Source organism: Stegostoma tigrinum, chromosome 20, assembly GCF_030684315.1.
Source record: "Stegostoma tigrinum isolate sSteTig4 chromosome 20, sSteTig4.hap1, whole genome shotgun sequence".
NCBI lineage: Eukaryota > Metazoa > Chordata > Chondrichthyes > Orectolobiformes > Stegostomatidae > Stegostoma > Stegostoma tigrinum.
Genome location: NC_081373.1, coordinates 41,865,215 through 41,887,752, shown reverse-complemented (window position 1 = coordinate 41,887,752; position 22,538 = coordinate 41,865,215). Strand labels below are relative to the sequence as shown.

The following is a 22,538-nucleotide window of genomic DNA, read 5'->3' as shown; positions in this document are numbered from 1 at the left end:
TCTTGTCTTTATACACTGCTGCTAACTACTGATAAACTAGAAAATTACCAGAATACAGTCTAAATATCAATGTGCTGATTCATTGGATTGCTATTCAATACACTGTTTTCAGTCTATCCTTACACCAAATAATTTATTTTTGGATCTACCTACACATAAAAATATGGTTAAACTAATGCAAAAGCTAAATGATATTCCAATTTGATAGGGTTATTACAAGGTATAAAGAAACAACAAGACCAAATGTTTTATTGGTAATTGATACCTGCAGTAGGTAGGGGGAGTTGGAATAATAAAGTTCACATTTGAACTCATAAGTAAGTTGATGTTTTTTCTGCATTTATTAGCCATATGAGCATTAACCAAACACATATTTACACAATATACACAATACTTTTGGAGTATGAGGTATATAACCACTAAAACTTTTTACTGAAAGATACCAAATTCACAGGCGCCATTATTTTGGCTGGTTGTATAAATTACCCGACATTTTTTTTCCCACAGTTAACAATTTTCTTACAAAATTGAATAGTACAACAAAAACATATCCTGTACATGACTATTAAAATATTTGAATTACAAAAATTATGTACTGTACATACATATAAGACTGTGTTATTTTGAGTTAAAAACAATCTTTCATTGAATCGCGTTTAGATTCCGCAACTTAGGGGTCTGTTCACTAAACATTAATCCATACAAAAATGTTTTGAGTCTCACACCTTATACATTCTTCGCATTATTGAGGTTGTAGGAAACTGATCCTACCTATCAGTCCGGTTCCCAGTAAAGTGCAAGGATAAACCACTATCCTTCCATTCTCCAACTGAATTGTGTTCCTATGGGTTCAATTATACATTTGTAGGATACGTACTTCTGTCGTCATCAATATCCACCTCTTCATCGCTGTCCTCTAACACATCTGATTCATTTTGCTGAGAAGCCGGGGAGGTCGAGCATTGCGAGCCATTCAAAAACACCGCTTTATTCAGATTCGGACTCAAGCAGCTCTCTCGACGCTTCTCGCACTGGCTTTCGATGGGCTGGTCGGAATTCTCCGATTCTTCTCTTTTGGCCCCTTGAGGATTTTCCTGTTTTTATTTATAAAAGAAAATTCTATTCTTACCTTAAGTGTAGGAAGAGTAAGATAGCCAAGACAACTTCTGGATTGAAAGTTCATGATTTACAGCCTTTTATAGCATTTAAAATAATCTGGACGATTCATCACGATTATGTAAATGATTGCATTTTGACACTGCCTTTTGCTAGAGATGTACTAGATTTCTACTTCATTTATCCCAAGCTAAAAATTGAGCACGAATTCACAATATTGCAACAGAGGCATTCAACTGCTGTGTTGAAGTGTGAGCAACGAGTTCTTGGGCTGTTTATATCTTGGGGACAAACATCCACATAGGATTGCTTTAAGCTGTTATGCATATTTTCAGATGTACATTTTGATTGCCTGATGTTGAAAAACATTCTAGGTGGTATTTAATAGCCAGGTTACATTACATTGGGAGTTTGTGAACCCTATTAAATCAGGTATGTGCAAGAAACATTGAAATGATTTTGATAAAAAGTCATCGACCTGAAACATTAAACCTGTTTCCTTCTCCACTGATACTGCCAGTACAGCTGAGAATTTCCAACATATTCTGTGTTTATCTCAAGAGCCAATCTTTGCTACACTGCAATTCGGAGGCTGGTAGCATCAACCAAACTGATGTTTTCTTTTCAGAAAAGCCATATAGAAAAATCAACACAAACAATCCTACCAAGTGGGCCAAGGCAACAAATGGCATACATGCCCAGAATGAGTAACTAAAATTTTTCCTCTCCCTCAGGCATTAACTCATTTGCCTGGCACTCTGTTTTACATAATAGTCCTATAGCATTTAGAGAGGTTATAAGGGAATAATTACTGTGGACCAATTTGAAGAGTAATTCCTGCACAAGTAACAGTTACTTACATAATTGCAAGGTGTTTCAGCAAAACAGTAGAGCAATTTCAGGCCTGATTACCTTGCTCCATGTTCTTATATCACTGTCATATTTACGCAGTCCTCTGCTAAGGAGCTTCTACTGTGTGGATTCAATAATGCTTTGTTTTAAATGAATTAATTCCTTTTTGGCTGGAATGGAATGTCATTGAAGGCTGAAAGGTCAATGGCAGATATAGTATAATTGCCAACTTGTTTAGAGTTGATGTTGGAGCAGACTGAATGGCCTAGTTCTGTTCCTATGAGTATGTGAGGACAGAGGACATGGGTTTGAACCACACCAGGCTTCATGGCTACTGTGGATTCATGTTAACACAAGTCTGGCAACCTAACACATAGCTTTAATCCAGGGCTCTTGCAGTGCAGTGCGTGTCTAGTGAGAGGAGGCCTGGGTTCAAGCCCCATATAATCCAGAGGTGTGACTCTGCACATTTTGATGAAAAATATATCCAGCGTTGAGCACTTGGAAATAATCTTAAAATATTTTCTAATACTTCCAGAACAATTTCAGAGTCTTAGTAAGCACCACAGAAGGTTATCGTCAACACACACACACACAACAGGAATTTCTATTTGTCACTAAAATTAATTCAACCAAAAATGGACTGGGTAAAATGTATTTGTACTATATCAGGAATAGAGTGGTATTGTATATTTACCCTGGGGTGGAGAACAGCCATCAGCAGAGTAAGGCTCTTTAAATTAACTTGGACTAATTTGATTCTCTATAGAATCCTTACTATGTGGAAGCAGACCATTTGGTCCATCCAATCCAACTGACCCTTCAGAACACCATCTCAGACCCACCCCCTACTCCCTGTAACCCACATTTCTCATGGCTAATCCACCTAGCCTGCACTCCCTGAACACTACGGGCATTTTAGCATGGACAGTCCACCCAACCTACACATCTTTGGACTGCGGGAGAAAACCCACGCAGACACAACGAGACTGTGCAAACTCCACATACAATCATGGGAGGATAGAATCAAACCTGGCTCTCCAGCGCTAACTGCTGAGCCACGGTACCTTTGTTTATTGACAGAATGAAGAACGAACTTTGCCACTTAAATTTTGGGGCTGTCAAATTATAGATTTGTCATCGTGAGGCTTCTGAAGTTAATGCTTTCAAATAGTTGCAGTAGAATACCTGCTGAGCTTTTCCAGCAATTTCTGTCTGTGCCTCTGATTTACAGAGTCGGCAGTTCTTTCGGATTTTACTAGTGGCATAAGGGTTAAACGGCAAAATATGGAATTGTCAGCGAGGACCGTGCGAAGTTACCTTCTGACTTGGTTTTCATGGTGCGAACCAACTATCTGGAACTTCCCTCTAAACGGGATCCAGCAGCCTCTTTAAAACTGACTGATAAAGGATGACAGGGAATTGAAGTTTCTAAACCATGCATGTTTGGCAGGTAAGTTCTAAGTTCCAAGTTGCGGTGCAAATATTGTAGCCTGCTCCAATCAGGTTCCGCTCTAACCGGCTATATTTGAAGCTGGAAATACAATCAGCCGTGTTTATTATGTAACGCGTGTCCTTAATGTTATAAATACATTTACTCGTGTGTGCTCGTTCAATGCTGGGACAATTAATATTCTTGAATTGCCAGGATACTTTGCCGACATTTAGGTTAGTCCGCAAGAATTAATTGGGCAGACAACATATGGGATTGCTTGAGAATTAATAGAAACAGCCAAAATAATTGACATAGGAACTACATTAGAAGCTTTTAACATTTGTGCAGCTTCAGTGCTTCACCCTGAATTCCAGCAAGACTATTTGTCTTTTCAATCAAGGTAAAGAGGTTAAACAGCTTCCAAATTACTTCCGCACACAAAATATAATAGGCTGCGACATTAATGATAAGTTCATTGGAACATTCATTGCTATGACAACGACAACCGTCTTTCTCTAGAGAATAGGTAGGAGCAGAATCTCCCCGTTACCTGTTTCAGCCGCCGCCATTTAGCTCTGCGATTCTGAAACCAAGTCTTTACCTGCAGAGAAACAAAACCAAAACACCACGCGCTTTAGCGAACAGGGTAGCTTTTGCACGATCTGTGTAAGTTCAACTCAGCGTAACTGCTGCTTTCAGAGACATATGTTGGAATTAATACAGTGTTCTTGCATTTTTAAAAAATTCTAATAAGTTAGAATTAGCAACAACTCCAGAACGAGGAAGACGAGGGAAGTGCTCATTAAATATGTGGAACAATAAAATGAACGAAAAAAAAGCAGCGGGATCATGATTTGAAAATAGCTGCAAGCACTTTATGAACTGAAAGATCCAAAGATAATATTCCAGATTATATGGCGGTGGTGGGAAGCATGGAATCTGTTTAGCTTTGGTTGTGTATGAAATTAGCGTTACCTTATATTAAAAATATTAAAATCATTGAATATTTGCATTATTAAAATGCAGACAATGTACACTTAACCTTTATGCACACCCTGTCTGTGTAAAAATACCAACAATCAATTATTTTTAAATGCTCAGCTTTCAGTTGTTCGTATACCTGTCTCTCGCTCAACTGCAACATCTTGGCGAGCCGTTTTCGTTCAGGAGGCGAGAGATATTTCTGGGTCTCGAATTTCTTTTCCAGTTCAATGGTCTGATCGTTTGAGAATCGAACTTGTCCTCCTTTCCTTTTGTGCGGCGGCCTTTGAATAAAATGGCTCCATATCAGTGGTTTTCCTGCAGGGAGAAAAACACAACTGAAACAATAGGAATGATAATATTTGATCATTTAGCCAAGTGTTAATTGGATCAGCCACGGTTTTAACGTGACATTTGAACAATGGTTTGTATATTCGCTTTATGTTATAAAAAATCGACGTAAACATAAGACGGCAATGCAGAATTATTTATCCTTTATTATATAACTTAGATTTATACAAGGCTAAATATGTCTATAAATTGCTTGTTTACTTGACTCATATTAAACTTGCTCACGTTCATTTGACCCTTAGGCGGTCATTTATGAACGCTCTAAAAGCACGTTAAGACAAGGACATTGAAAAATAAGTCCGGGCTCTTTTTCTTTCTCACAATAAAACACTGATTTCGTACGAGCCCTGAAAGTTTGTGCGAAACCTACCAACTAAAGACTATGGCAACATTTCCGTCAATGTGTTTCCTGTTGGTCTATCTTGCAAAAGGGCTGTTATTTCCTTCTGCTCGTTGACAAAAATGAATCAAGGAAGCCAAGCTCGGCTGTTTTATGGTTTCTATATAACAGTTCATTATAGGACAAGTAATCTTTAAAATGTGCTAAAGTTTTTAAAGTGCGTATGGAGACCAGCTGGTCTACTGTGCAATCCAAAGTCTCCGTCCAGTTGAATGTAAACGAGAAAGCAGCGTAATCTTATTTACATTCCAGTTAAGGCCAAATAAATTCGTCGTGTTTTTTTAATGCTTATCAAATTACTTTATGCATTCTGGTGTGTACTGCTTTCTTCCCAGAAAATGCCCCATTTGTTGATGACAAAACGAAATTCTCATCCCTGACGCTGAGTATGCTAAGTTAGCGCGTTCAAAAATTGACTTTAGCAAGAATCAAAACGCAATTAAATCCTTCTAATTTCCGCGTAATTGTTCTTTTCCGAGAGTTTCGCTTGCGTCAGTCCTCGCTTCAATTGCTACAAAGCAGCCACAAGAAAAATAGGAAGCAACTGGTTATTTTAGCTGCCATCAAGTCACATCCCACACAGAGGAAATGAACAATATCAGAAAAACGTATCCCGGCTATCAGAACCCGAGTGTTTCCTGTATATGTCTGTATTGAGGATGTCGATAAAATAATCAGCAGCGTGCACGACTCCCGGGGAAGAGTCTGCTTCTGACTGAGGGGAAAACATTTAACAGCTCTGTAACCAGATTTACTCCTATCGAGAGCTCAAGACTTCCTGTATGAACGAAAAAAGGTCAATCACACAGAGCACAAGCTGTTGAATTAGCCCAAGGTGCGATTAGGACATAATGAACGGATTTACAAAAGTAAAGCTCGTTAAGTTTACAGACGAATTTTTTTTTCCGAACGGCTATTAGAAACATATAAGTTAGCCACAAAAATAAGTACAACGTCCTATATTAGATTTGGTATTAAGAGAAAAACAACTGGACGATCCCTTTCTCCCAGGGGAGAGACTCGGGTAGAAATGTAAAAGAATGCACTGCCTATGTAGTTCTTTCATTTTCATTTTGAGCTCGCAACAGCAATCTTCAGATATGGTCCGCTTTATTACTTTTGTACGAATGTAATAGATTTCGGTTCTGTATTCGCGTTGCTGGATGTGTGGCATCAGCAAGAAGGACGACTTCGTTCAGAAACCTGTACTCGAAAGTCTCATTCCACCAGGTCTGGACTTGAATCGCCAATCGACACCAAGTATGCAAACGATTTTAATTTTATATTTAAATCAGCGATCGAAAACCGCTGCTCGAAGTGTCCCCAGGGGCGCATTTTTCTTAGGTCCTCGGCACAGTTAAAGGAATACACACAACAGGATCTTGTAGGAAGACCGAATATCTCCATCAAAAACCACCTGCTCCCCCCTCACCCCCAACCCCGTGCAAAATTCCCCTATCGTCTGGAACAAAACAAAAACAGAACCGAGTCCCAACAAATCGCAGGAGCACATTCGCTGGCAGCAAGAAGAAATCAAAAACGGGTTCTTACCCAGAGTGTCCTGCCGTAGGAATGCGTGCGTGTAGTCGTTAACAGTCCTGGCAAAAGGGTACAGGGGTCCGCTGAAGGCGTTGCTGCCGTACGGTGTCAGCGCCGGGTGGTGGAAGGCCGGGTGGATGGGAGTTGGCTCGTAGATGGGAGTCCGGTACGGGGAAGCGATGCTGGTGAAGGAGGAATTTGGGGACGGTAGAGCCGGCCCAGGGGCCACGCTGGTCGGGTGAGGAGCCCCGTTGCGCCCCAGGATGTCGTCGATGTAGAATGGGGTCGGGTGCACCGCCTGCATCGGTGTGGGCGCGTACAGCGGCAGGTTCGCACTCATGGCCGAAGAGCTGGGGTGCTGCTGGTACTGCATGACGGCGCGGACCCAGTGCTCTGTGAGTGTGAGAGAGAGAGGGGGGTGGCGCGGGGGGGGGGGGGGGGCTGTCCGCCCTTCAGCAGCGTTCAGGATGGGATCCTTGCGCAGCTCAAGGCTCCGATGGGCGCGATACTATCGCAGGGATTCTTTCGGAGACGGCTCAAGGTTCCGCCGACTCTCCGGACCGCCAGAGCTTTCTATCGGCCTGGGCGGGGCCACGGCGCCTGTTTCAATTTCCCCACGCCGTCCCCTTTGCTGATTGGCTACCGACCCGGGGCTCGTGCCCGGACCTGTCGGCCCGCCCCTCTCGTCCCAATGCGCAGCCGCCGTAAGGGTCCCACCTTCAGGTGACAGGGAGATGAAAATGTGTCGCCCCAGGTAAACAGAGAAAGAGCGAAGTGTGCAGTCAGAAACACAGGCTACTGGTTAGCCTGGGTGCCAGGGACTGCTTATTTACTAACAATGTTGTCTATGTCATCTACACATGAGCAATCTGCACAAGGCAGTACGTTCCACTTGGCAACTGTTTCACCTCAAAAACAACAATGCCACGTTCACAGAAAACAGAGCAGTGAGGCCATCCAGTTCATCGTGGCTTTTGTAGAATATTGACATCCGCTGTCCCTGTAGATGGCGACAGGCCGTAATTTTCAGCCAGTGTTGGTAGCGCAAAAATAATCCTCGCGCTTGCATCTACCGACATCAGCCTTCACACGAGTGCTGCTGGGAATTCGGCACACGTACCGTTTCCATTCCGAATACTTCAGCAAATCCGGCCAAGAAATTCTTGAAACCGTGGATTGAAACACAAAACGGCACCCTTGACTAAAAAGAAATAATTGTCCAACATGATTTTGGGGTTTTTTTGGTAAGACTTTTAAATATTTCATCCAAGTATTTTAACGTTAATTGTATTTTGTGTTTTTCGTAAACAGTGACCGCCTCATTTCGGTGCAACGGACATAAATGGTGTCGGAACCAAACAACACTTCGGCTGTATCGGGTGCTGACTGGGAAGGTTCTACAACGATTATCAGATTCGCGTTTGCCTGCTGATGGCAAACGGCCTTGGGGCTCAACCGCTAACTTCAGGGAGTGAGACATCACAAAACAATTAACAATTTCAGTGTTCTCACTTCTGCATTAGTTAGTAATACAGTACTTCAAGGAAAATGCATATTACGAAGAATGATTGCGAAATAGCTCTATTTTAAATGCATAGTAAGTGGGTCTTAACACTTCTGAATTCCAATACACAGTGGTTTGGTCCATTTTACTAAACACGTCGACACGAGGAGAATTGACATTTTGAACATTTCGGCTTTCTGCTAAATTGTTGATCAAACAACACGTTCAAAATACACAAGGCGAGTTACAGCCTAATTCATAGCGATACTTAAAAATATTAGCAAAACAGTAACTTCAGAGATCAAGCATAAAACCTTCAAATTATCGTTGTAATCAGTAAATGCGCCTTTTTCTTACTTACTTACTTCACAATAGTAATCCTTAAAACTGGAATAAAGTAATTTCAGTCTAAGAGGCAGAAACTCATAATTTAAAATATTGCACATTAATCACCTGACAAAATCACAATTTGTTAGTTTCTTTCGTTTGTCATTTATTATAACATGTTTTAACCTAATTACGACATTATGTAAATTAAAATGGAACAATTTAACTCATTGGACTTTATATCAAAAAATACTACCACGGCCTAAACAAGGACCTGCTTCTATTATCCCGCCACATGTTTGGGATGAAAGGCGTTCTGACTCACTGCATGTGACACTGCTTCATCTAAGCATCATGTTGGCTTTATTCAAACTGTGAACGCAAAATGCAACACGCTTCAATATATACTCTGTAGGGACACTTATTCAGTTTGCACGACTCGGCTCTGATTTCCCGCGAGCTCGTTGGCTGAGTTGACGTTGAAAATAGTACAGGGATAGAAAGGAAGCAAATCAGATCGAAAAGTGATGCAGCTCTCTTTGGTAAATCGCGCTGGCTATGCCTGTTTCTGAAAAGAAAGATTACGAACATAATCCCGAAGATCAACTTGATTGCCAGAATAAACCATGCGATATTGTAACCTTTTGAATTGCCCAACACCCAGAGACCCACTTGTAACTTGAAGACTATAACAGAAGTATCAAACTAATCTAGGTTAACACTGAAACGGTTATTCTGACCCACTTTAAAACAATTAAATTACAACGTTTAAACTTCTTTAACCTGGCCATTGTCTTTTAGTTTGATGTAGTTAATATTAATTGTCCAATCTGGTAATTATCTCCGATTGTTGTAGATCTCAGTGAGTAGATCGTTCTATAGTGATTATATCAAACAATACATTGATAAATGCAATCAAATCATTTAATTCGTCAAATGACCCAAATAATACATCAGACGACGATTGCTTTTTAGCTCATTGTTCATCTTGTGATGACGGGGTTGTTTTTTTGTTGGAGGTGAATCATAATAATTGCAAATGTCAATAGGTTAAAAACAGAACCGGATTGGGCGAACTTCTCAGCCATCGAATATACCTTTCCAGTGAAAAAAAACAACAGGAGGCATTCGGAATCTACACCATTTGCTCATTTTCTGACCGATCAAATGATTTATTTCAGATACATATTCAATCCGATATAGCAATAAGCTGTGGTGCCATTAAATTTCATGTCACAAAAATAAAAAGCTGTGCTGGAGATATATTTAAAAATAGTTTTCTTTCAAGAGCAATCAGAAACTGAGACACTGGAAATAAAATTATTGCTGCAGTAAGATGTATTCGTCTTGATATTTCCATGATGTGAACTTGTAACTACTGTACACAAATCGATTTCAACTCAGTAACTTGAGAAGGAAAACAAAACAGAAGGAATTCATGATAATAAGCTGAAGATATTAATAGGTTATAGGTAACTACGGAGCAATAGAATTGTTCTGGCTGACTGGCAAATGAATAATCTGTTGTAATCTTTTCAGCTTTACCCTCACATCATTTCAGCATTGAAATATACGGTCCCCTTCTCAATAACTGAGATGGTAAATTCTGAGAATTGCAAACAACTTTAGATAAATATTATCTGAACCGCGATATCGAGCAAGAGGGTTTAAAAAACCATATGTCCTGATGTGACTGCTCATTGGTTGGGGAAATGGTGGCCTGCCGCAAGTGGCCCCAGTATCCCAAAATGCTGAGTCGAATTTCTGTTGTCGTGACCCGGATGAGTTAGGACATTTAACAGAGTGGGTATTATGTTTAATATAATCATGAGCTGGTGAGTAATTGCTGGTGATCTGCAATGCTCGAAAGCGGGCATAGAATTCTGCCAGTACAGGAAATAAGTGACGTTCTGGCGCGATTGGCAACAACGAATTAATATTATTGGGGGGGCGGGAGGGTTTCACCCTACCCTGCATTTTAAGTTTCTGTTTACACTGCGCTGGACTTTGTAAACAGCCGGCCTTTTACAAATCTTTTCAACATTGGTCATTTTCCGTCATTTGATGCTCATAAAACATGGGTAAATTTATATTGCTTCGAATGACAAATCCGGATATGAAGAATGACTTTGAAGAAGGCTCTTTAAACCACTACAAGACACTCACTGTTCAATCATTCTGCCTGTTGGCGCCGTAATGGGCACCTGCCCCTAGAACAGCTCTTGACAGATAAAATAAATTATGTTGTAGTCTTTCCAAATCAAAGAGCTGAGAATATTCGCGCTGAAGATTCCAGTGCGTCAAACGATGGTTGGTCAGGACGGCGCCACTGGTAAAACACGCCGGTGTTTAAACGAGTTTGCATCAGCCTCTTAAAGATAACTGTAATCTATTCTGAATGGAAGAGTGCTAGGGGCCATATAACATGTGAAGCGTTGTAAAATGCAGAGAGGCCACTGTTATGCATTGTCAACACTTGATCAGGCTTCAGTACCGCCAAGAAAGCCTGGAGCAGTACCTTCATCAAGTATTTTTCCCCTCACTGAGAGAGGCTTCTCCACAGAAATATATTTGTCTGTGAAAGATGTCACAGATGGACAGGGATGCTCAGGCGGTTATTACGGAGGTCACTGCAGGTACACTTGGCTGGAAAGGGGGAGATATACGAGATTGAATTCGCACATATCCCAAGCTGGTGATACAAACTGGTTCAGATCCCATTGAAAATCGTAGGTCCAGCAAATTATAACACAACAAACGGCAGACAAGGATCCGAGTGTAATTGGGTTGGATCTGCCTGGGTTGACAGTCCTGGTTTCTGCGGTTCGTGCAGCGCACACCTGGGCGATGACAACAAATTCAATGGATATCAGAGACAAGCCAACAGTTCCTTTTCACAAAACATGCCTTTATGCAGAATATAATTCTCTGGCAAAAAACAGTTAGATAGATTAATCGTCCCATTTGGGACTGCTAATATCAATCTGAACCTAAAATAAGAAAAGATTGCAATATCTATCACCTTTTTGATGACTAATTATTATTACATATTACAAAACAAAATCAAGGGTTTTTCATAAGAAAACGTTATGTGGTTAGTTTCCCATGAGATAAATAAGAAATAAAGTACTCCTTAGCAAATGTATTGAGGAGTAATGCATTTTATTAATTAAATTATGCAGATCGGTATCGATAGCGTAGATATTTTTTCGTGCATTTCGGCGTCTGTATAATAATTCGAGACATCAAAATCTCAAGCAGTGACAATTTCATAGACTGATGTCATAAGTTATGATAACAATTTGATTGATTTCTATAGAAGGTTTGGGTATCCATTCAACCATTCCGTACAAATCCATTTTGAAAATATTCCCAGTATAAACTTGTATCTGACAAAATGTCCTTGTAACCTGAGCACTTCCTTCATTAATGTGAACTTTTAAGTGATTTTGGATTGCAGAGAACAACAAATCCCACGCACATATTTTTCAACAACCATGTAGCTGACAGTATCTTCTGTAAGCTCACCTAAAGCAGCAAACATTAAAACACTGTTTCCAGGTAAGATTTTAATTCGCAGCTCAATGTCACATCGATCGCACACGTAGGAAAGGCTTAGCACTGTTCATTTTGTCGATGGTTGACCAATTCAAACGACAGTCCTTCATTCCCCTCCCAATAAAAGGATCCTTCCAGAACAATTACTTTCGTTTTAAACGCACCATGAATCTTTAAGCAAGATTTTTCAAAACACGCAACAAAAATCAATTCAACTCCAATCAACTAAACTCAAACTAATTGAATCTTCAAGAGTGGCATAATTTTAAATGATTCTTCTGCTTTTAAAATTGTAATTACGCTTACTATATGATGGAATTATTTATAAAATACCGCAAACTTAACCCAGAATCTTCAAACCTTTCTTTTCTTCTGGGCATTTTAAGAAATCAAAAATTGATCCAGTGACATAGTCCATCGTCAAACCTTTTAGGCAGCTTCCAGAAGCCTGCGTTCCCCATACGCCTTCCTTTCGCACAAGTTGGTCTACAGCTGTGTGAACAATAGGTGATAATCACTGCATTTCAGGAAATTCTCCATTTGACGGGCAGCGCAAGACTGTCAGGTTGAGGGAAGACATGATTAGTTTGGAAAGATAATCAAATAATCAATATTTACAATTATGTACGGATCGAGCAAGGGAGGCAGTGTCTGTCTCGCTGGCGGCATGTTTCAAGCAAATACGTGTATGTTCTAGCACCAGAGATAGTAAGAACTGCCGATGCTGGAGTCAGAGATAACACAGTGTGGAGCTGGAGGAACGCAGCAGGTCAGGCACCATCAGAGGAGCAGGTAAAATGACGTTTCGGTCCGCGACCCTTAACTTTCCTGCTCCTCTGATGCTGCCTGGCCGGCTGTGCTCCTCCAGCTCTACACCGTGTTATCAATATTCTAGCACCATATTACTTACCTCTCAGCACTCATCTCGAGAATATGCTGGAGCCGATAATTAGGGATGAAATATATTTTAGTTCAGAGCGAATCTAGGGTTGCATTTATATCCGACAACAGAGCACTGCGGTTGCTGAAAATCTGAAACAAATAAAAAACATATGCTGGGAATACACAGCAGGTCAGGCAGCAGCTGTCCAGAGGGAAATAGAGTTCATATTTCACATGAGCGATGCTTCCTCGGCACGGAAAAATATATTTATTTAGAAAATGTTAACCGTGCGGCTTTTTTCAGCTCTAATGAGAAGACATTGGTATGTGTTTCTCTTCAAGATCATTTTTGCGTCCACCTGGGACAGCAGCAGGGTCTTAGATTAACATCATCTAAAAGGCAGAATGATTTTTGTCTCTTTGCACATTTTAAAACAATTGCCCTTTTCCCGTTATGCTTCTTTCGACATTTTTACTTCTTTCTATAAATATTGTGGTTAGCACTGCAGCCTCACAGCGCCAGGGACCCGGGTTCGATTCCATCCTTGGGTAACTGTCTGTGTGGAGTTTGCACGTTCTCCCAGTGTCTGTGTGGGTTTCCCCTGGGTGCTCCGGTTTCCTCCCACAGTCCAAAGATGTGCAGGGTAGGTGGATCGGCCATGCTAAATTGCCCATAGTGTTCAGGGGTGTGTGGGTTATAGGGGGATGCTTCAAGTGGCGGTGTGGATTTGTTGGGCCGAAGGGCCTGTATCCACACTGTAGGTAATCTAATCTAATCTAATCTTTTATACGATGTATGTAACAGGGCAGGAACCTTGAATTGGTTCACTCTGCCATTCTTTGGGTAAAGATTTGTTCTTTGTCATTCCTCTCCCAAACACACATCTCTTTACCGTGTAGAATACAGAAGACAAGAAATGAAGACGAGCGGAAGACTGATATTAATAAGCACGGGTTACACTGGACAGAGCACCCACAGTTCCATTGATGGGATTTGGTGAATTATGCTGTCATGCATTGAGAACTAGTTAATGGACGTAGAGCAGGAACAAATCATCTCCACGTTGGCAGGCTGTGACTTGTGCGTCTCAAATACCACAGACTCTACCAATTATTTGCATGTAGAGATTAAATACAACATTTAAAATTTTACAGATGACACAGACATAGGTGGGAGTAGGAGTTTTGAGAAGAACAATGCTTCAAAGGGATTCAGAGAGCCTCCATGTTAAAATAATGCACCTGAAATAATTTTTCACACAGTCTTTGGGGGCGGAACAGGCAGTCTAGCACAAGCATCCAATAGAGACAGATGTGACATGCCTCATTCCTAATAATCTTAATAATTGTGCCTAATTAGTCAATGGGACATGTTTCTATCACTGTCATAGGATAGAATCCAGCTGGCCCTAGGTTGCGAGTTTGAGTTAATGCTTCTCCTCTGGTCTGTCTGGCTTAGAAGCTGCTTGGTTGTGCTGGAATGAGAATCAGCTGTTTATGGTGTTCCTCACTGGGTTTCTGAAGGAATCACCTCTTCTCCCTCTACATGTTTGTGGGCATTGGTGACAGTGGCACTAAGCTGTTGACTACTGTGTTGTGCCAGAGCAAACAGTATTTTTAAAATGTAGCGTCCACTCTTCTGAGCTTCATCAATGAAGACAATTGCATCTTCCTCAGCACAAATTTTAACTACACCCTTGAGACAAGGGATTGTGGCAGTACCTAGCTCTGTTCAACATTGGTGGGCAAGTTAAGGGATTTGATTAAGACCTTCAATATGGTGAGTTTCTGAAGGGGCCAATGACATTAATAGGACCAGAAGGGAGGTACCCACGAAAGTTTCTGTACATTATGAGCTAAATTACAAAGCAGAAACTCCAAGGCAATAATCTCTAGATCACTGCCTAAGCCACAGGCAAAGGGTAAAAAAAGTCAAGGAGTTAAATATATTACTCAAAGATTGGTTTGGGTGGAATGGGCTTCAGTTCATGGGGCACTGGGGTAGAAGAAGGGAACAGTTCTGGTGGGATATGCTTAAATTGATTTGTGCTGGGACCAGTGTCCTGATGGATTGAATACCCAGGGCAGTAGAGAAGGCTTTAAACTAATGGGGGATGGGGGGGGGGGGGTGCGGGAGGTGAAGGTGATGGTTTGGGAGGGAGGAATTGTAGGCTTACAAAAGCAAGATGATGGATAATGACACTCAGACTAGGACAGGGAGGGACAATGTACAAATGTAGAAAAATAGCAATAAATAGGGTTACAGGAGTAACAATTATAAAACGGCAAACTTAGTAACTCTTTGATTGAGTGTGTGTAATATTCAGAACCAAATAAATAAATTAACGGCACACATACAGATTAGATCTTACAGACTCTACAGAGACATGGTTATGAGGAGATCAAAGCTGTGGAGCTAAATATTCAGGAGTCTGCGACTTTCTAAAGGAATGTCAGGAAAGAAAAGGTGATGGGGAGCATTGTTAATATGGTTTGGAATGAGTATGAGAGCATGAAATGATCTTGGATTGGAAAATGTGAGGGAGGTAGGAAATTAAATGGGGAAGACCCCCTAACTATAGTTATATTGTGGGACTGAGAATAAATCAGAAGCTGATAGGGTATATAGCAAAAGCAGTACACTAATCATGGGTAATCTCAAACTTCATGTAGATTAAGGTAATCAGATTGGCAGAGATCATGAGGAGAATTCATTGAACTTATTTGGGACAATCACCTAGAACAATATGTTGTGAATTCAAACAGAGATCAGGAAATTTTGGATCTGCTGATGTGTAGTATGGCAGCTTTAATAAATTATGTCAGAGCAAAGGACACCCTAGGAAACAATAACCACAACAGGGTAGAATTTACTATTCAGTTCGAGAGAAAGAAACTTGGATTGGAACAACCGTGCTAAACTTAGTGAAACGTAATTTTAAAGGAATGAGGATAAAGGTAGATGGAGTGACCTGGGAAATGAGTTTAGCAGCAAAGACGGTTGAGGAATGATGGCAAACATTTAAGAAACTAGTTCATGGCTCACAGCAAAGATATACCCTAGCAAGGAAGAAGGATTCTAAGAAGGCAATAAAACAACCATGGTTAACCAGTGAAGTTATAGGATAGAATCAAACCGAAAGAAAGAAAACATACAATGTAGCAAAGATTACTGGTAAGACAAATTTGAGAAAGTTTTAAAATCTAACAAAAGATAACTAAAAAAAAAGCAAGAGAAAATGAACGTTGAGGGGAAACTTGTAAATAATATTAAGGTAGACAGCAAGAGCTTCTTTAGTTATATAAGGAGAGAGGGGGAAATGTTAACATACAACCCTTAGAGAATGAAGCTGGAAAAATAATAATGGGGAACCAGAAAATGGCAGAGGAGTTAAATAAGTACTTCCCATCAGGCTTTACTGTCAAAAGCACTAACAACATTCCAAAATTATTAAATAATCAAGAGGCTAAAGGAGAAGAGGAAATAAATACAACATCCATCATGAGGGGAAAAAAAAGTACTTGGGTAACTAATAGGATTAAAGACTGATAAATCGCTTGACCTGATGGGATACATCTGGGATATTAAAACAGTTAGCTACAGAGATAGTGGATATACTGGTAGTAATCTTCCAAGAGTCCTTCGATGCTGGAAAAGTTCCAGAGGACTGTAAAACTGCCTATGTAACACCTTTACTTAAAAAGGGAAGGAGACAAAAAAAGGTAACTATGGACCAGTTAGCTTAACATCCATCATTGGGAAATGTGAGGTCTATTATAAAGGATATAATAGCAAAGCATTTAATATACATAACATGATTACATATAGTCAGCATGGCCTCACAAAGAAGAAATCATGCCTGACACAATTATTAGAATTCTTTGAAGAGGTAACAAGGGAGACAGTTAAAGGGGAAAGAGTAGACGTAATATATTTGGATTTTTCAGAGTCCAAAGTGTCACACATTAGGTTACTTAATGAGATTAAAACCCATGGTGTAGGAGATAGTGAGGATTGGCTACTTAGTAGATGACAAAGAATTGTGACAAGCAGGGGCATTTTCAGCATGGCAACTTGTAACTAGTGGAGTGCCACAGGTACTGGTGCGCTGGCCATGATTATCCACCATATAAAATCATAACTTGGATGAGGAAAATGGATGTACTATAGCCAATTTGGCAGGTGGCACATAAAGTATGCAGGAAGGCAAGTTATGAGGATACGACAAAGAGACTCCAAAGATGTAAGAGATAATGGGAACTGCAGATGCTGGAGATTCCAAGATAATAAAATGTGAGGCTGGATGAACACAGCAGGCCAAGCAGCATCTCAGGAGCACAAAAGCTGACGTTTCGGGCCTAGACCCTTCATCAGAGCCTCTGATGAAGGGTCTAGGCCCGAAACGTCGGCTTTTGTGCTCCTGAGATGCTGCTTGGCCTGCTGTGTTCATCCAGCCTCACATTTTATTATCCAAAGATGTAAGGACAGGTTAAGTGAGTAGGCAAAAACCTGGCAGCTGAAAGATGATGTGGGTAAATGTGAGAGTATGTACTTCGGCAGGAAGAATAGAGGAGCTGAATGTTATTCAGATGGAGAAGCATTGCAGAAAGCTACACCTCAAAGGGATTTGAGAAAGTTGGCCTTTAAGGATCTGTCAGGAGCTCCTCACACCACTGGCAAGTGATGGTTCCCTTGTCTCAGGCGTGGAGAGCTTCAGTATTGAAACTTGAGCTTTTTACACTGTTCTGTTCTCTCCAGATCCATTCAGCAAGCATACTTGAATAGTTTGTGGAAGGACCTGCCATGGGTTGGTCTGGGGGTGTCAGTGATGCATGGAGTACAACGTGGAAAAATGTGATATTATCTACTTTAGTAGGAAAAACAAAAATACAGTTTATGCTTTAAAGTTTGAAAGACCGGGAAGTGTTGAACTTCAGAAGGACTTGGGTGTCCTTGTTCATTAAACATTGAAAATTACAAACAGACACAACAAGCATTATGACAAGATCATTTGAATATAGGAGCAAAGATACTTTACTTCAATTATAGAGCCTTGGTGAGACCACACCTGAGTATGTTGTGCACAGTTTTGGCCTCTTTTCTATCTTGAAGGAGCAATTAGGATTAGAAATATGGGCTATAAGTTGTTTGTCTATGTATAGAATACTGGGGATACATGAGCTACATTACTGAAAGAATCAAATAGATCAAAGCTTTCCACTTCTGATCGTGTTGCGTTACTGGGAAAGGGTACCTCAACAGACGTCTGATCAGGTAACCAATGACAGGGCAAATCCAGAATCCATCCCATGACAAAGTCCCTCCACTTAGAAAACACCAGCAGTAATTACATTAAAGATTTCATTCTCTCTGCAAGTTGAGGTTGGACCATCTTGATCTATGTATCTCTGCTTGTCCCAAAACGCCTTGATCACGCTGCTTCAAGCTGATACGTCATTTCTGGCTCATACGGCAGTTCTCCCACCCAAGTCAACTGACTTTGTCAGCAAACTCCACTCCTGAGATTGGAGTTAAACAAAAAACTAAAGCAGCATAAGATGTTGATACAATTCTGATTCAGTAAAGGAAGTGCTGGATTATCAGGCATGCTATCTTTGGATGATATATTAATCTGAGACCCTGGTTGTTATTTCAGGTGGACAGAAGAATAATTCATGACTCAAAGAGCAGGAAGTTATCTCAAGTGCACAGAATATCTGTCCATCAACATCATTAAGTAAAATATCGCATCTGGTCATTATCACATTCCTACTTGTGGGGCTTTGCCATTTGGTTGTTTATCTCCCACAGTGGTGACTATAGTTAATTTACTGCAAATCGCCAAGATAGCCTATGCTTATAAAATATGCTGTATAAATCTTAACCTTTTTTAGTACTAGATACATAAAGCATTCACATCTGCTGCTCACAATCTCATCACATATTTCAAAGTGTATATAACATCAGGAATATGACAGAAAGAGGTCACTCATCATATGATGCCCATTTTGCTTCTTTGAAATTATTTACCCAATTCCTTTTCAAAAGGCTCATGAGATAATGGAATCTGTATCCAACCCTTTCTCAGGCAGTACATTCTACTTTATTTTTATCCCCCCTTCCACACCTCTCCCTCTGGTTCCTTTGCCAAAGGCCTTGGAAAGGTTAGTTGCTCGTCGACATGGTTCTACCGTTGGAAACAATGTCTCTTATCATTTTTCCCTTTAAGCCTTCTCTGCTACCAGGAGAAAAATCCCATTCCTATATTTTGATCACCTAAATGAAAGTTCCATGTCAGAAATCGATTCCTCCAGTGTTCTTGGCCCAATCTCCTCCCAGAGCATGGAGTCATTGCTCAGAATTTATGTTGACTGTTTCAATATTCCACATCAAAAATGTGCACAAAGTTTCTAAGCATCAACTGGAAATGGAAAATCCCATTATTCCTGCCTCATCCGGCCACCTACGTAAAAAATTACAACAGTTAACACACTTACTGGGGTTACACAGCGCTAGGCAGTAATTGTGAATAGTACATCTCTCAGCCTTTGGAAACACCTCATCCTGATGTGCAACTCCAAACAACAAGGAATAGTCCTTTCAGTGAGATGGGGTCAGAAAGATTTATCTAACCTGTGATGGGTCAGTTCCCCTGATGGCCACCTGCAACAAGCACAGTGCATAGTGATGGATAATTGTCCACAGTTCATCAATGTGAACAGTCATTCATTTTGGCCTTGGCTTTCCAGTCATGATAGAAATTCTGGGAAAGCAGATTTACCAAAATACAGCATGACCTTCAACCACATCAATGTATTTACTCCTATTGATAACAGACATGGATGAATTGCACAAGTGCTTTTCTAGTGCTGTTATAAGGCTACTTCCAGCAGTTATCCATCTCAGATATTGACCCATCTACATCCCATGCCTTGACGCGGAAAGCACAACACTGCTAAAAGAACGTGAATCACCTGTTGACCCTGTACAGCTGACCACCTCAGTCTTTCAGAGCTACCTGTCACCTCAGATGGAAAGACATGACAGCAAGGCTCAGTTCACTTTGTCCAGTTGGAGATGTTGACAGCTTGAGTCACCAGCTTGGCACAGTCCAAAAATTACACATGCTAAATTGCATGTCAGTCACTTGTACCATTTGTAAAGAATGAACACCAGTAGATGAAATACGTGCATCATTCACAATATACTAAAAAACTAGCAATATCTGGAACATGGCAGTCCTGATTCCTGCAAAATTACAGAACTGGACAAAGCATTCAGGAGACCAGTGTAGTTAAACATTGCAATATGACAATGTTGCACCAGAATATTAGAAACAAATTGTTGTGGCTAGCTCAGTTCTACAAAGTAATCATCAGATCAAATTTAATCCCAAAGGGTACTGCATAGACCTGTAAAACCTGTATAAAAATCTCACATCTGCAGAAATCTATCAACAGAGATCACTATTTTCTGCATGTTAAGATTTTTGAGCCTTTCGTGGGATGCACATCTCTGCAAATACCTTTAAATGTCAACCAAGCTGGTTTTCATAAGGGCTGCACTAAATGTTGACAAAGACTTTCTAAAGACCCTGAAGACTGTCAGTGCTACATTGGACCTCACAACTGCCTGGGATACAGTATGGTACACCGAACTCTTAAAACTGTCCAGCATCCTTCCAAACAAATTGAAACACTCCCTCACAACAAATAATTTAGTCTTTGTCAAGCAAGAAGTGCACTGGGATCAACTGCATACTACAGATGTTAGATTAGATTTCCTAGAGTGTAGAAACAGGCCCTTCGGCTCAACAAGTCCACACTGCCCCTTGAAGCATCCCACCCAAACCCATCCCCCCATAACCCACACACCCCTGAACACTACAGGCAATTTAGCATGGCCAATCCACCTAGCCTGCCCATCTTTGGGCCGTAGGAGGAAACCCACGCAGACATGGGGAGAATGTGCAAAGTCCACAGACAGTCGCCCGAGGCTGGAATTGAACCTGGGTCCCTGGCACTGAGGCTGTAGTGCTAACCACTGAGCCACTGTGCCACCCTAGTGTCATCCTCAACTCTGTTCAACATTATATGCAAATGACTTGCCAACAATTAGGTCCTATGTTGATGACCTCTGTTGTGCCATCCAATCTCCGTTCATCTGTAGCCCTTGACCAGATTCTTAACGAAAGCATCTGCTGTACATTGTAATCTGCCATTGAAACCTTTTTAAGCCACGTCAAGTGAATGCAATCTCCATAATGCCAGTGCCAAAGACAAATTTTATATCTACATGCATGACCAGTGAGTAAAGCCCAATCCCATTTTTCACATAGTTGGGCGGGACATGAGTGACCAATTTATTTTTCTAGGAACATCGGAGGACAACAAAGAACCAGGCAAAATCAGAAACAAACCTGTTCACAAAACTTGCTGAATCATCTTGGGATATTGCTCACAATTGGACCTCAATATCTGCTCTATTACACTCAGCAACAACGTCTGTACACTTACTTTGCAAGAACCATCACATACCTCTTGCTAACACACAATCAAATGCAACAATAAACATCATGACCAGAATCCCCACCATTTTAACAAACACTGCTTACTGTTCAAACATACATTACTCCCCCTCACTGGCTGACAAAAAATTACAGGCTGATTGAAAGCATTCATGCTGCACTTCACTTACCCCCCCCAATGATGACCTGATCAATCCACCTTGCATCTCAGTTCCCCATATGAAACAACATTTTAGCAACTCCCACCTGTAGGCACCCTTTTGATCAGCGAATAGGAAACAGCTATTACCAACAATTTCTTGCGTAAAACCGCATCTGTGAAATTGCAGGTTTTGAACTGAGTGTGGTCCTTGCTAAATAAATCCAGGACCAGCCGTAACCCTGTATAGGTCAGCTGCACTGCTGTAGCCTCAGTACAAACTCCTTATGCATTTGTTTCCTTATTCTGGCAAAAGGTGCACAGTTTATGTTCTAGGCCATTTCAGAGGGAAATTGAATTAAAACATTTCACCATCTAAATGTGGTGTGTTCAAACCCATGGCCCCAGAGCATTAGCCTGGGACTCTGGATTACTAGTCCAGTGGACATTAACACTATGCCATCTCCTCCCCAATTTGTGGGGAAACAAATAATTCTGTAGATCATTGATGTGTGTCCCCTCTAGAGATATGGTGAACTAATCACATTAACAGCAACTGCGCTGCTAATGCTTCGCTTCAGAGATTTCATTTCATCAAATAAAATTGGCCTAGTCGGAGTTTGGTTATTTCAGAGAGGTAGTGAGAAAATTGGGAAGATTGCCTGCTCTTAGGAGATAGTAAGAACTGCAGATGCTGAAGGCAGAGATAACACAGAATGGAGCTGGAGGAATATAGCAAGCCACGCAGCATCAGAGGAGCAGGAAAGTTGACGCTTTGGGTTGAGATCCATCTTCAGAAATGACCTATGCAGTGTTCTTCCAGCTCCATACTGTTATGCCTGCTCTTAGGAGTTGCCTTTGTGATTTTCTTTTCCTGTGGAGTGGCACAACAGAAAAATATAGCAATAATAAAAAAAATGGTCCTG

The 22,538-nt window shown here is 40.8% G+C and overlaps 1 protein-coding gene across 1 annotated transcript; it reads right to left on the bottom strand.

The window, feature by feature from the left end:
• Positions 1–318: 318 nt before the first annotated feature.
• On the bottom strand, positions 319–7,261 carry hhex (hematopoietically expressed homeobox). The gene is made up of 4 exons (XM_048551583.2): positions 6,687–7,261; positions 4,524–4,702; positions 3,954–4,004; positions 319–1,094 (listed from the first exon to the last, which is right to left on the bottom strand). The coding sequence occupies exons 1-4, from the start codon at positions 7,045–7,047 to the stop codon at positions 855–857; spliced, it is 831 nt and encodes a 276-aa protein (XP_048407540.2). The 5' UTR covers positions 7,048–7,261; the 3' UTR covers positions 319–854.
• Between the last annotated feature and the right edge of the window lie 15,277 nt (positions 7,262–22,538).